Source organism: Apostichopus japonicus, chromosome 16 (genome assembly GCF_037975245.1).
Source record: "Apostichopus japonicus isolate 1M-3 chromosome 16, ASM3797524v1, whole genome shotgun sequence".
Lineage (NCBI taxonomy): Eukaryota > Metazoa > Echinodermata > Holothuroidea > Aspidochirotida > Stichopodidae > Apostichopus > Apostichopus japonicus.
Genome location: NC_092576.1, coordinates 25,544,278 through 25,560,348, shown reverse-complemented (window position 1 = coordinate 25,560,348; position 16,071 = coordinate 25,544,278). Strand labels below are relative to the sequence as shown.

General features: G+C 34.7%; 1 protein-coding gene across 11 annotated transcripts in view; it reads right to left on the bottom strand.

Moving 5' to 3' along the window:
* Nucleotides 1–16,071, bottom strand: part of LOC139982453 (uncharacterized) — a 564,762-nt gene that overhangs the window by 107,223 nt on the left and 441,468 nt on the right. For 3 of the 11 annotated variants that reach the window (XM_071995336.1, XM_071995341.1, XM_071995346.1), the window contains 3 exons: nt 5,546–5,622; nt 4,189–4,241; nt 1,944–2,063 (listed from right to left, as the gene is read on the bottom strand). The exons of 7 other annotated variants lie outside the window; for them this stretch is intronic. In XM_071995336.1, coding sequence (XP_071851437.1) covers nt 1,944–2,063; nt 4,189–4,241; nt 5,546–5,622 — 250 coding nt within the window. Of the gene's footprint in view, nt 1–1,943; nt 2,064–4,188; nt 4,242–5,545; nt 5,623–6,633; nt 6,852–11,049; nt 12,588–15,025; nt 15,290–16,071 lie in introns of all 11 variants that reach the window. One more of the 11 variants, XM_071995345.1, reaches the window with a different exon arrangement.

The following is a 16,071-nucleotide window of genomic DNA, read 5'->3' as shown; positions in this document are numbered from 1 at the left end:
GCCCCTGCAGTGCATAGTCCATTCCACAACCTCTGAGACATCGTGATTCCTTCTTTCAGTCTGGCGGTTTTGTCCATGTGTGAGTTATTATGATCTCATTATTATATTTCTGGTAATAAAAAGAACGTTTCTAACAGTGAGATATGCCAGTGAGATGTAAACATTAAACTATTAAAAGATTCAGTGGACGTACATACGTACAGTCATCTCTCTCACAATGACGTCATGTACCTCGCGCAAGAAAGTGTCTGTAAAATGGCAACATGAGTATCATATGTTGCTCTGGCGCAAATTAATATAACAGAGGGCGCAAATCTGTATAACAAAAAGTGAAAATGTTAGATACTTTTGATATTTTCACTCTATAAACATATCAGTTTTGGTTAAGCAGCATTTTTCTTCTCTGAAGAGAAGTTGGAATATGGAGCATTGTGGTAGGATTATCATGTCATGTAGAATTAACAATCACGCAATGTAACGATATAGTTGTCAAAACAACTCATTTGCGTGCAACGTTAAAGAGGTATAATTTGCAGGGACAACACATAGTTGTAATTCGTTTTCATAATGGACATATTCTTAATATGTTGTGAGGTTTATAGTTGCATATCTTTAATCAGACGATGGGGTGAACCGTGTGGGCGAGTCGGAGAAGTTTTGGCGTCGGATCAGCGGATAAGTTACTTCATAGCAGAGAGTCATCGTTAGCCCATTATTGGTAAAGCCAACAAAGCACACAGATACAAAATTACGATTGAAATATACTGCCCTCTGTCGAATAAGACACACAAGCATATACTTTTTTTTCAGACGAAAACCGTTAAAGTTCGAAAGTGGTGTTGTTAAAGCCGCTACTGTTCTGAGATCGCGTATAGAATGTTTCAGGTCGCTTTGCTACCTTCAGCAAGTGGCAACATAGCGAATAGTCAAGGCTACTAGAAGCAGATTAATATTTGTAAAAAGTTAATCTCTTAATAGAGTTACTAAATGAAACAGTGCAGTTGATTTTTTTTTTTAAATGTGACATCCGATTGATAATTTAACAAAATTAAGAACATTACGTCGTTTCTCGGAGGTTCGAATCCAATAATAAAACATGTACTGACGCAAACTGTTTGATTACTAACCTCAATATGTATGTAACTGGGTTATGGTCAGAGGAGCGAACGTAAGTATGACAGTGTTATTACAGTTTCCTTGCAATATGAGGCCAAACCAAGTGTCGATACATACACATTTATATGCCCTAATGGCAATCAAATGCAATTAAACACATTGCAAGAATAAGTGCTAGGCATTATCGTTATTTTCTACATAGTTAATCTAGCGCGTAGCCAAATATTAAACTGTTAAAACAAATGTAGTAACGGTAGAACAACAACGTTAATGCGTAATATAACAACAGTTTGTGGAAAAAAAGCTATTTTTTTAAATATTTAGTACATGCAAACCGCGAATTCATGTTGTTGGACTTCTAATATTTTTCAATAATTATAGCGACTTACATGTTAATGTGACACATTGTATGTATAATTTAGTAATGAAATCACATTACCCTTGGGTGATAGAATCCACAACATTGATGTAACAGTAACACCTTCACTAAGAAAACTGGACATTGTCCCAGTGTATGTCAATTGTAAAGAAAACAGTTATTGTAATTGTACATTAAGAGTAAGGCTTTGTAATAGATGTAAAATCATTATATTTATCGTTAAAACAGTTATTCCGTGATAACGTTCTGCAATTAAAAACTGCATTCAACCGTTATTCTACGACAAATAGTTAATTCTAAGTTTACGGTATAATGGTACTGTTCTTTACATAAATTGCCTAAGATGTGGTTTAACGATGAAAGCACATGCTTTATAATGTTGCTGTTACTTTACCAATAACACATGTTGCTCAAATTAACGAACGGCGTGCCACAGTTACTGACTTACGTCATGCTGAGATGCGTTCTCCAGAAGCTGTATGGTACATCTCTGCAGTACCTCACTGTCATTTCTGCTAATAGTCACTTGCCTTGTGCATATTCGCTTGACTGTATCTACATCATCAACCTGATAATATGACACAAAAAAATCATTGCTTTTTATTTCAATTAAAATGTCCATAGATGATTCCATTGGTTTATTTGCTATATTCAGATAACCAAACATGAATACACTTTGAATGTTCCACTCGGCAACCAGCTCAATGAACTATATTGTTGAAGTAGTAAAATGGCATCTAAATCTACACACAACAAGTAAACAAAACTCAAGAAACATAAGACATATTTTATCCCACAGATAAATAACGATTTCCTGCCGACATTTACATAACCGTGCTTGATGTAATTCCCGCAATATGTGGTACACCTTAAACAACTGCTGTTACTTCTTTAGGTGATGTTCTTTTCTGTTTAAACGGTAATGGATGAATGTGTGTTTTACTACGACAGGTTTAAGAATTAAAGCCTTTCCAAAATCAAGTGGTCATTAATTATATCATCTATACTGGCTTCATTTGTGTAGTGCAGCTCATCAGATGACAAATCAAATGATTCAATGTCGGCAACTGTAACACACCTGTATCCTCCAAAGCATGAAAGAAAACGCTATATTTTGCAACAGCTAGACGGTAAGGGCGGGTGGGGGATGTTCTTACATTCTTTTCTCTGTACATCTGATTTGAGCGACCGCATGGAGCGCCATTTTAACATTTAATCGGGAATTTTAGATATCTTAAATTGTTTCTTATTTTAGATATCTAAAATTCTATTTCAGATATCTACAATTAAAATCGAGATATCTTAAATTTAATTCGAGATATCTGAAATTTTATTTCAGATATCTGCAATTGAATTCGAAATATCTGTAATTGAATTCGAGATATCTGAAATTCTATTTCAGATATCTAAAATTGAATTCGAGATATCTGAAATTGAATTCGAGATATCTGAGATTGAATTCGAGATATCTGAATTCTATTTCAGATATCTGAAATAGAATTCAGATATCTCGAATTCAATCTCAGATATCTCGAATTCAATTTCAGATATCTCGAATTCAATTTCAGATATCTCGAATTCAATTTCAGATATCTGAAATTCTCTGGTATTTCGAGATATATGAAATTGATTTTAAGATATCTGCAATTATTTGTAGATATCTTAAATAAATTGGAGATATCTGTAATTTAATTTGTGATATCTGAAAATATTTCGAGATATCTGAAGTTCCTTATTAAATGTTAAAACGGCTTTCCATACGAGCGTCGCATTCGTCAGTTTAAGCAGCTTAGTTTGTTTGATCATCAAATGTAACAACCTGCCAGTGTTACGTATAAGTCTGTAATTGATCAAACTAACATACTGTTCCAAATGTAATATCAGTATCGTACACTCGGGTATTGCCATATCTGGGTCTGGGTCTCGCTCCTAAATATGCTGCATTTAGTACGGCAATGAGTAGCCAGAAAGGAATTTATGGCATGTCCTTGATTTATTCGTCATAAAATACATTCATATGAATGATTATGAAAACAATCTGACTTCGTTTTTTCTGTAAAGACTGATCACAAATTTAAAGGTGCATTAGATTCCCACAGATTTTCAAGTGGATATTACCCGTACGCAAGTTTAGACTGAATTGTTGGCTTTGTTTACCCGATTGAAATGATATCAACGTTAATAAGCACGTTAGAGTCTTAGTGTCTACTGTATCATTAATCATGGCAACACGTAAATCTAAGATTTCCGCTATTTTTGGATCATTATACATATTAAACTGCCAATGTCAAATGCTGCGTATGGCAATTGTCACATTGTGGCTTGTTAATGTTAACGATATTGTTTACTGAAATGGTACGTATCTATCGTTCTTTGCGTTTGTATAAAATGCTTGTAATGCGGCATTTGTCAATATCTTTTAAAATATGAGTTTGGTATCGTATGTATCATTTAAATAATCATTTATAAAGCTTAGAAATGTTCAAATTGCATATAAAACAATAGATATTGTTGCTTAATGTAATCAACAGTCCATCATAATTACAAATTAAAATATTTGACCTTCCACTATTGTTACATTATGCTTGACAAGGTGGTGTTAAAAACTTCGATCCAGTATTCATTTTTTTTATATATCAAATTGATTCACGCACATCAAAGTACACGTGGAAATAAAGACAAACAAAACATACCTTCCAAGCACCGGATTGAAGATTCAGACTGTAACCGTAGTTCCTCCACGACACTAATATGTTAGAAATACAAACGTGTGCAAGATAATGAACAAGACATAATATAATTCATCTACAGAGAAGAACAGATTACATATGTTTCTGGAACTGACATATTTTATTCAATCATTCTCGTATTGAATGTATATATATATATATATATATATATATATGTATATATATATATATATATATATATATACATATATATATATATATGTATATATATATATATATATATATATATATATATTTATATATATATTTATATATATATATATATATATATATATATATATATATTTTAAACACTTTTGACGCGCCACAATCTAAATAGATCTTTTTTGCTGTAAACAACTAACAGTAACACTATACGGCGATATCCTAATTTAGGCCATACTACCTAGGCTTATATCACACAAACAATTAGCGAGAAAAACTGGCGAGTAATTTTAACGTTTTGGCGAGTAGAATTTTAGACTCCGTCTCCAGTTGGCGAGTAGTTTAAAAAAATTGTCGAGACCTGATATATACATATATATATATATATATATATATATATATATATATATATATATATATATATAGTTAATCAATAAAGAATAACACACCAAATTCCACTTCACGACCGGTTTCGTCCTTTTGGGACTCATCAGGCGAAGGTAGGAATCGAACCCCGGATCTTCGTGTCACGAACCGAAGTCCGCACCACTCGACCACAGTGATTCTACTGGTGTGTTATTCTTTATCGATTAACTATATATCTGTCATACCACTTGCTACACATTCATTTCTTATATAAATATATATATATATATATATATATAAATATATATATATATATATATATATATATAATATGTACCTTAGGTCGACAGTTTATGGTAAAAAAGTGTACCTTAGGTCAACAGTGTACCTTAGGTCGACATTTCAGTGTCGACCTAATATTTTCACTACCATTTTAAGACACTTTTTTATGGTCGCAAATAGCTTTATAATGTTCTCCGTCCTCTAAAACGTTCATTTAAAAGTTTTGGTTAGGGTCGGTTCAGGGTTAGGGTTAGAAAAAAGGGTTAGGGTTAGATTAAATTTAGTGTGTAAGTCAATGTAACTGTCGACCTAAGGTAGGATCCATCTTTTTGATGATACGAACATTAAGGTATATGTACCAATTCATATCCTTTAGTTTGTAATTTCGGATTCAATTGTGTACGCACTAAAACTAATGTACAATAATTTAATGAATACTCATATATGAGAGAACATGATAAACTGAAATGATAATTGAACACTGACGCAATTGACGATACATGTATACCTTTAATGTCTCTAGATTTCATCTCCGCGGGAATTGATTCTGAAGCAAAGGACGGAGGCAGCAAACAATTATCAAACCTTTCAAGTAGAAATTAAGAACAAAAAGGAGAAAATTATTATAAATTAACACATTAATATAACAAAGGAAATAACATCACAACCTTTATTGTATAAATGTCGTAAACTACCGCCAAAAAGACAAATAGACTAGTGTTTTTTTTTTCTACTTTTCATAATATATCGTAAATGACCTCAAATGTGTAATTTGATGAGAACTCTGATATAACGCATCTTAATATAATGAGGTTGACATAGCTTAATGACAAATGACAAAGTAGGCACTAAACACATTGTGAAAATATCTTCCCCACGCGGCAGGTCACATTCGTCTGTTTTTGTTTATTACAATTTACACAGTATGACACTATATCATAGACACATCATCCTGGTGCTTAAATTCGACATATTACGATATAACGAGCATTAGTCTAAACGTTGGGTAAGTAATGGTTGTCATTCAATAAATAGCTTTGCAGATAACGGCAGTCTGTAGTTTATAGATCTCAAAAATATGTTCTTTTGGATTATCTAGAACAGATGAACGACCGATGAGTACTTCTCATCATAACGATCATTTATATATTTCAAATATAGAAAGATACAGTTTAGTATGCATGAATATAGTAGATACTGCATTATTGTGTGTGAGTACACCGTTGATGGTCATTTACGGACACAAAGCCTAAATCACATTATAATTACAAAGATGTCAACATCATGCTTATAGTTTTACGTCGTCTTATGGAATCAAAAGGAATATTCTAATATTAGGTTTAACACAGTATATGGGGCGAATCATTTTACCTATTACGTATAATTGCAATAAAAAAGTGACCTTCCACTAAATATAAGTTTTAGCTATTACAAACACATGAAAATTCAACGGTAATTACCGATATTATTATCAATATATTTGTTGAAAACATGAACTGATAGCTAAATTATTCCAACGTTTTGTTTGCTATCAATTATATTGTTAGGTTTGAACATTCAGAACTGGGAAATCGTCACCTATTACATTATACTCACGACAGGTCCTTTAAATGTTCAGAACGTAGCCCATAACGGAATATCATCGTAACGTCTTCCTCTGTTAGTATTCTGGGCTCCTTATTTACTTGAGCTGTCTCTATGTGTATCTTCTCTACCGTCAACAATTGATTCAATCTGAGTCCAGAGTGAAGTACAATAGTATCTTCCTCACACTCCTTGAAAGATTTGTTAAGGGATACACTGGTGATGGGAATCTGACGGAAAACAAAACAAACTATTAGTTTTAGCATGGATTTAAAGCATGGAAATGTTAACTCTCTGGTTAATGACATTGTTCTAAATATAACAATGATATGATGTATTTTAGTAATTCAGAAAGAATATTAATTATGAAAACAAATAATAGTAGATTATTATAGAGAGTTGTAGTGATAGACAGGAGGGAGCATTTAAGAGGAGACGGGGATAGAGAGATTTGGGAGGGTTTGGATAAGAGGAGAGCTACATAATATGTATACTTTTATGACAGGAACTTTAAGTTCCGTTACATGTGTTTAGTTTCCGAATCCGACCGCTGTCAGACACAAAGTTCCATAAGATGTTTTATGTTGATCTATTTGCAAAGTTATCGCCTTTGGATACTGTATTCGTTTCTTTTATTTACTGCTACTACGCTATACATTGTTTTACGGGAGAAAGGGATACCTTATCGTTTTATAACTCAACTGTTCTATAAAGCCATTCAAAGAGCAACATCTTAACAGCATCCCATTTTCTTTAAAGGAGCGCATCATTGTGGCTATAGTACATAAAACCCGGAGGAGAGAAAACTCGTATTCGTTTATCTTGAACTAAGACTGAGCCATCTTTGGATGTGACGAAGAGATCGTCGACGCTACTTACTTGAAGCGGAGAGGAGTTCCGTTAACACTTTACTTCAGTAAGAGGTCGACTTGCTAATTCTACCATTTGTGTGTGTGTGTGTGTAAGTTTGCGTTTGTGTGTTTTAGTCCGATCTGTACATTGATGTACATATATATTTTTGGAAGACTTGTGACTAATTAATTAGTCTCCCGGGAGCAAATTATCTGTAAGTTCTTTTTTAATTTATTTACATTTTATTCTACTATCGCTGGTTGCAAGTAATCACTAGAAACGTGTTTAAATTATATCATTGTCATATATAACTACATAACGGATTTAGTGTTTGGTTTAGTCTTCTTGCGTCACTTCCCTACCATCATCACGATCCATCAGTGATTAGTTTACAAGCTCGTGTACCTGATACAGTTGAAAGTCACCTGTACCATTGTAAATTGCGTACACATTTTCTCGATGTTACATAATTATTTCATGATATATGTATTAATCCAATACTATTAACTAATCGATACTAACTCTGAAAGATTTGCTTTTTTCTCTTGATACTGATGATATTTTAAGAAATGAACTAGATCGAGTAGGAAGAAGACTAATGGAAATAAGATCAAACATTTTAAGAACTACAAATATTTAATAAGCAAAGCACGAACAAAAACAATAAAATAAAATGCTGCACAAAAGTGTAACGTTCGCCGGCGAAAAAGCTATAATCGAAAGTGTATCTACTTGAATGAACAAGAACAAAACGTGAATGACATTAAGCACAATACAGTATATGTGTAGACCCTCGACGTGCTGTACTCGACTTCTTCTTTATTTCGTTTACTCTCCTTCAACATTGCACAGTTGAATGCACATGTCCAGCTATTTTCTGTTGCACGGCATGTCTGTACGGAAATTATAATTACTGCTGTTAGAGCAGATATTGTTTTCAGACCCAGTGGTCTTTCTGGTATTATATTTCTAGTTTACATATCTAAATTTCGTATGGGAGTACTATTTGCAGTTAACGTTATTACTGTGTTGAAGTATTTCAGAAAGTATACCTATATACCCCGCTCACAGTTACCGAGGACGGAAGTTGATAGAGACCTATCAATCGCGACAAGGGTTGACACAAACAAATAAAACTGAAATAGGCGATTTACCCGTCAGGAAGTTACTAGCCATTTATATTTAGAAACAATTGATAAAGGGTATTATCATTATGTTCAACCGGTTATCATTTTTGTGGATACATGGTTGATCCGTCTTGCAACGTTAAATATGGACTTTTTTCACTAAATCAATTTTATCTGAACTGTTAAAACAATTTCATACTGCAAACATTTGGGCACTCTACAGTGGTTGATTTTCTTTGGAGTTTTTTATGCAGTTGCTCGGTACTCATTAACCGATGCTATGTCAAAGCTCAGTAACTCATGCGGTGAGAGTTGTTTTGACAATCTCGATACCACGTTATTGTGACACAGGAGTAAAACTAGACATTCGTAAACTATAAAATGTTGCCGCAGTTATATATCAACAAAACTTAGCACAATCAACCTTTGTTATTTGAACATCCGTTTGTTTACAAACATTTTGTGTTGCTGTACGATTGATACTTGCAAGTATTACCACTTCTCTTCCGCATAGTAAATGCTAGAATATTAAATCATAGATTTTGTTGATAAAATACAAATTAATATGATATTAATGTTTGTATTAAAGTGATATGTTTTCGATATCAAAAATTACTGTCAATAGTATTAATGATCGCATTTATGTTTTGTCGTGCAATTTAAACCAGGGACATCGGCATTGCTCTGTTTTTTGATACACTGGTGATTTTTGGGAGAAGTTGGACGTCCTATCCATATGCTTGCTGCTCTGAATAGAAATCTGTGAACCCTTATTCGTTTTGCCATTTCTGTGATTGATATCATGTTTCCGTTACTCATCTCAACATTGTCCTATAGCGCATACGGTACTTTAAGCCCTCGCCCTTAGAATACATACAGCATAGTTTGTTTTTGTACTATCTTTGTAGAATAATTTGATATATTTGTGTCAACCAAAGAAACTGTTTTTGTTTACTTCGTTTTGTCATTTCTGTGGTTAGTGTAATGTTCCCTTATCCATTTGTTAATGAACCTATAGTGCAATGCTTTACTATCTGCTACACTGAATGCACATATCTAAATCTCTTCATCGTATCCTTCTAAATAACACTGATTGTATTTTCTTTCTGTATTTATTGAGGTACTTATTCTGTTCGTAAGGAACTTAGATTCACCCATTAATTGATCATAGGGACACAGTCGTTTATTACCAACAGTGAAATGAAAACTCAACATACTATCCTCCAAATCGACTAAGTCGATATTTGCACTAGAGAATATTGAATTCGTTCCACTAAATATTGTATAGGGTAAAACAAAATTTCCCTTTTCGCATAGTCGTCCATTTGACACATTATTTGCACAGACATTTCTTAATGATGTACCGTACTATTAATTTATAGTCGAGTTACATCTTTATTAATTTATACTTTCAAAGAGAGTTTGCACATGTAATTAATTAAAAGAATTAACGGAAGGAAATAAGTGATGTTCTATATTTTGATAGTGTATATTCAAGGACACTCACAGTACTGTAGCTTATAACTCCATATCGGGGCGATGTGGATTGAATAGGTCAAATGTTAAATACCTACAGAGTGACTTGACCATGAACATCCTCAAACGAAGGTAGTATTCGATAGACTGGGATTGTTGGTTACTTACTTGTCGGTCATATTACACTCTAGTCGCGGTGTCTCATTGAAAACATGCCTATGTAACAGCTACAACTATGTTAAAACCTACGTTGTAATCGTAATTTTAGAGTTACGGTTAATATTATGTAAGTGCAAAAAATACTGCACTAAAATTAATTGTATTTGGTTCTTATAACAGCTTACTGCATGTTTGTTGCAAAAATAAACATCAGTTTGAACTTGTAGAAAATACAAGGGCTGACTGTCGAACAACCACAATATATACAAGATATAGTTTAAAATTTAATATAGTACATGATTTAAGTAGGATCAATCATCAAAACATGCATGGGATTGCCAATGACGATTACATTTTATAACGGAGGGTTGCTGCCCTATGTTCATTAAGCAGTTTCCTATGTAGAGGAGGGGGATGGGGATAATTCCACAGATAAAAATAAGAAGTCGAATGGTATACTCTAAGTAAAATTTAGACGATGCATTCGTTTTGTATAAGTATCCCTTCCACATGATTCTGTTAATATATACTTTGTGTTCGGGTGCTGAGGAATACGCCTCTTATTTTTATTGGGGGGGGGGGGGGTGATGGAGGTTGGTAAAATATTATTATTCGTGTCCATACAAGGAAATGTATCATTATTATCGTATCATCAATATCCTCATATAAATACTTTAACTAAATGTTGGCCACACGTATACTGTTCTACTTAAAAAAATAATTTCGGTTGGATGTGGTGGAATTTCAACCATGCCAGGGTTGTAAAGTATACTGTTGCCAATCATGCGACAATAGTAGTATATGAAATACTTACGTTGCTTTTCGCTGCAATGTCTAGAATCTGTATTGTTGACCTTTGAAGGAGTCTGCTATCAGTAGAGCTGATGGTAACGCCTCCTGTACATAAATCTGTGACCATGGCCACTACATCATCAGGCTCGCCAACTTGTTCAAAGAAACATAATATTGCAAAAGATTGCCCGTCCTCCATTCCTTTCAGATACTTGATGATTCTTGATGAAGCTTTCTTATTAAGTCCACAAGCAAATCTAAAGACAAACTGTAGGTCAACAGGATTCGTTTTTTCAAACTTATTCCGGAGCCAAAGAGGGAGTATGCTCCGTGCACACTTTGAAAGATAGTTGGCCGCATACCATTCAGCAAATAGTTTGTGATAAAATCTGACAACAGTCGTTCGCTGGATAACAGAAACCGCCGCCATCCCTGGTTTATCATTTATATTGAGAATGTCTTCTTCAAGTAGGATACCTATTGTGATAAGTTCATTATAACATTCATCGCCAACAATGGTCTTGAACATGTCTTTCTGCCAAACAATCTGCTGATTCTTTCCAGTAAGTGCTTCAAATAATAGTTTGTTAAGCTTTGAATGATCTGGAATGATAGAACAATCATTTGGTTTTCTAGCGCGACCCATCTTGTTCCACATATGCTCATAAAAGCACGTTAGAATGTGCCGAAAAAAACTGGTTACAGAAGTGAATGATAAAATGCTTTCTGACCCGTAAGAGATATGCACAAACATCACACAGAAGAGAGGTACTTGACAAATGTCGCTGAGCACAGGACTGCTAGTGAGAAGATCATTGATTCTCCTAGCCGCTTGATTATCGTTAACAGCAACAGCTCTACTGATATAGTCATCCCTTGCATTATCATCGAAACCGGTCAAACGAACATTCACTGTCTCTACATCGAGATTATCAGGTATAAAAGCCGACCTAGTACATGTTATTACCTTGAAGTTTGCAAACATTTTACCAGCGATGATTTTCATAATTTCTGACTGATCAATGATATCTTTGTCCGGATATTCATCATACCCATCTAAAATCAGCACTACGCATGATCTGTTTGACAGAATTTCCATAATGTCTTCCTCTGTTAGCTTTGATTCAACTGGCATCAACATCAGTTTGATAGCAAGACAAATAGATAATATGCCACCCAGGAGTCTTAGTGGAAGCAAGATAAAGATAGCTACATCTTTCAATGGAGATGAATCAGATGCATTGCACCAGTCATAAGCAGCTTGTAATGTAAACGTTGATTTACCATAACCAGGATCGCCTTCTAACAGTATTCGCTTTGAAGATATTATGTCATCATTAAATACATCGCGATATGAGTTTAGCTTTACGGCTTTCATTGTATTTCCTTCCAACAAACGTTCGGTATCTTTATTGTCTCTTCCGTGCATTTCAATACCACCTTCTACAAAAACGTCATTCACACAATACACCTTTTCCCGGATGTAAGGTATTGGATTGATCTTGCTATAAAGTTGTTTGTAAAATGTCTTGAGGTATCGCACAAACTGGCATGTCTTATCTGTTCTCAAATAATAGAAACATATAGCTTTAATAACAGTGTTTAATTCTTTGTTATGTTTTATGATACTTACTTGAAAATGGTTAGTAATAATAATAACAACAACAACAACAACAACAACAAGAGCCCAAGGGCACTGTGGTCCCTTGCATAGGGGTATATGACAATACACATAATATTATCAAGCAAGATTGGGCTCAAATAGTCCAAGTAATTGTGGTCCTACATGTACCCATAAAGTAACCAACACTATAGCCAACCCTTTTATGATCACAAATTGTGATCGGATTTTTGATCGGAAGGCACTTTTGAGATCTGAATATAGCGTCGAAAATGAAAGAAATATAAGGTCACCTACAAGCAAGTCAACAGATATGATAACATTGGTGACCTCAAATCACATGACCGTTAAGTTTGAAAATGTTCTACCACACCATTCACAACTTGTCCCAAAATATCAACCATGTCACACCTTGGCATTGGGAGTTAATTGCATTATATGTCTAAAACTTAACTTTGAACTTGCATACATACATAACTTCACACACAAAAGTCACCCGGGGGTCAACCCATTGACATTTTTGATCGGTGAGACCTAACTAGAGCATCAAAACTGTAAAAACTCAAACATTTAATATTTGCTCCTTTTCTCTCCCAAAAATACTATTTTTTAACGTTAATTGACCTTTGGTGACCTCAGATAACATGACCTATAAGTTTTAAAATATTCCCCTTTACTATTTGCAACTTGTCCCAAAATATCAACCGTGTCACACCTTGGCACTGAGATTTATTGCACTAAATGTCTGAAAATTAACTTTGGCCTCATATAACTTCACACACAAAGGTCACTTGGGGTCAACCCATTGACATTTTTGATCGGTGAGACGTGAATATAGCATCAACACTATAAAAATTAAAACTTTTTATTCTTTGCCCATCCCCCCCCCCCCCCAAATACTCGTTTTTTAACATTATTTGACCTTTGGTGACCTCGGATCACATAACCGTTAAGTTTGAAAATATTCCCCTATACCATTTGCAACTTGTCAAAAAATATCAACTGTGTCACACCTTGGGACTGGAAGTTATTGCGTTAAATGTCTGAAAATTAACTTTGACCTCATATAACTTCACACAAAAAGCTTACACGGGTGTCAAACCATTGACATTTTTGATCGGAAGGTACCTTTGATATCCAAATCTAGCATCAAACCAAACATTTTCTTTTCGCCCGTTTCCTCCCAAAATTAGCACATTTTTTTTCTAATGTGAACTTTGACCTATTGACCTTGGTTTCAGATGTAGTTTGATTTCCTGATTCCAAAAAACAACACGACAAGTCTGTACAGCCATCTTAACTCTGACCGAAAAACTTTGACCCCATATAACTTCGCACATGAAGGTCACATGGGGTCAACCTGTTGACATTTATGATCGGAAGGTACCTTTGACATCTAAAAATAGCATCGAAACTGTAAAAATCCCCAAAACACTTAAAGGTCACCAGAGGTCAAATTGAGGTCAAGGGTCACCCAGATGCTGGTCGACAATTGGATTACATTGAAGCAACTCCCAACCCTAACAGACAATTCGTTCTCAAATTATCGCAAAAATACTTTTTGTTTTATCGTGAATTGACCTTTGGTGGCCTCGGATCACATAAATGTTCAATTTCAAATTGTTCCCCTAACCAGTTTACAATTTTTCCCAAAATTTCAACCTTGTCGCACATTGGCACTGGGAGTTATTGCAGTTTTAATCATTTTTGTTTTTTGGACCATAACTGACCTTTGGTGACCTTTGTGGGCACCGAAACCAATAGGACACACCTTCTCCATATGGCGGATCTATAGTCCAAGTTTGGCCTCAATCCAACTTTCCCTTAGTGAGATAGAGCGTACCCAAGCAAGTGTCACAGAGGCACGCACAGACACACACACACACGCACGCACACACACATAGATACACACACATGTCAACCTGACTACATAGGTTCCTTTTGCTAAAGCAAGGAACCAATAATAATCTTAATAATTATAATATTAATTATAATGATGACAACCACAAATGAACTGTAGCCTGTGACCACTAACATGACGTCATATTATCATTGAAAATCTGATTAATATACTTGATATATAGCTTACATTTAGCTTACAAACATTTTACTTATAGTCCCAATAATCAGTTTAACATGTTTTCAAGTTATGAACTGGTATGATATTTACACAGGCTAACTTGCAGCAGTCGTTTTGTATGTGTGTATTTGACAATGACTTGGTAATTAGTCTCAGATATTTAGTTGTTAACACATTAACGTAGTTTAATAACAGACTAGCCTATGTTTTACCGTGTATGCAGGCATTGTATTCCGTCATTTATTTGGTCGTACATGTGTCAGTCTCTAGTCAGAGATATATCGCACTACACCTTACCTTCGGATCCCTGGGAAATACGATGCAGGGTGCTAAGAAGACCATGAAGTTCCAACTTATCAAGAGCAGTTAACAAGGGTGAGATGTCATTAGGCTTTATTTTACCCCTTTCTTCCATTAAGGAGACCATGAGTAGCCCGGGGCTGCTTTTCGTATGTCGTAACTCATCAATCTTAGCAGGAGGAAACATGAAGAACGTTGCAAGACTGAGTATGATTTCAGTTGTGAGGAGCTCGGCTAGGCGTACCTTAAACCTGCCAAAATCTGTAAGAGAATTTTACGAATCATGAACGGCCTTGACTCAGTATGATTAGAAAATTGTTCTTTATTGAAAACAAGAGACCAAGGGCACTATGGTACCTTGATTGTAAGGAATATTTACAAGGTAGCAGCACTGTCCTAAAATAGTTATGTGGTCCGATGTACACACACCACATTATTCACAAAAATATCACAAATCAACCGTTAGTCCTTTTGAAAACCTGTTGAGGACCAGGTGTCTGATATGAGCAAGAGTTGGCTCTTTTTACAGAACTCACAGAATCATCCTATCTGTACTTATTAAGACTTTTTACAAAGTTAGCACACAGAGGTTGCAGAGGAGTCAACTTATGGACAATTGAGATCGGAATATGACCACGAAAACTCAAATAATAAACTTAAAAGAAGCTAATACAGGTCACCAGAGGTCAACTTGAGGTCAACCTGAGGTCAAAAGTCACCCAAATGCAGAGCGACTATTGGATAACAAGAGCGTAACTCCCAACTTTGATGGATACTTAGTTCTGAAGTTATTGCAAAAATATTAGTTTTTGACCACTAATTGACCTTTTTTTGACCTTGGATCACATGACTATTATTTTTAACGATCCCTTACCCCATTCAAAACTAAACCACACGTATTAACCATGTCAGCCCCTTTCAATGGTAGTTTCACAAGTTATTGCCCAAAAACACATTTTGACTCAGAATTGACCTTTGGTGACCTTGGATCACATCGCAATTTGGAAAATGTGCCCCTACTTCATTCACAACTTGTCCCAATA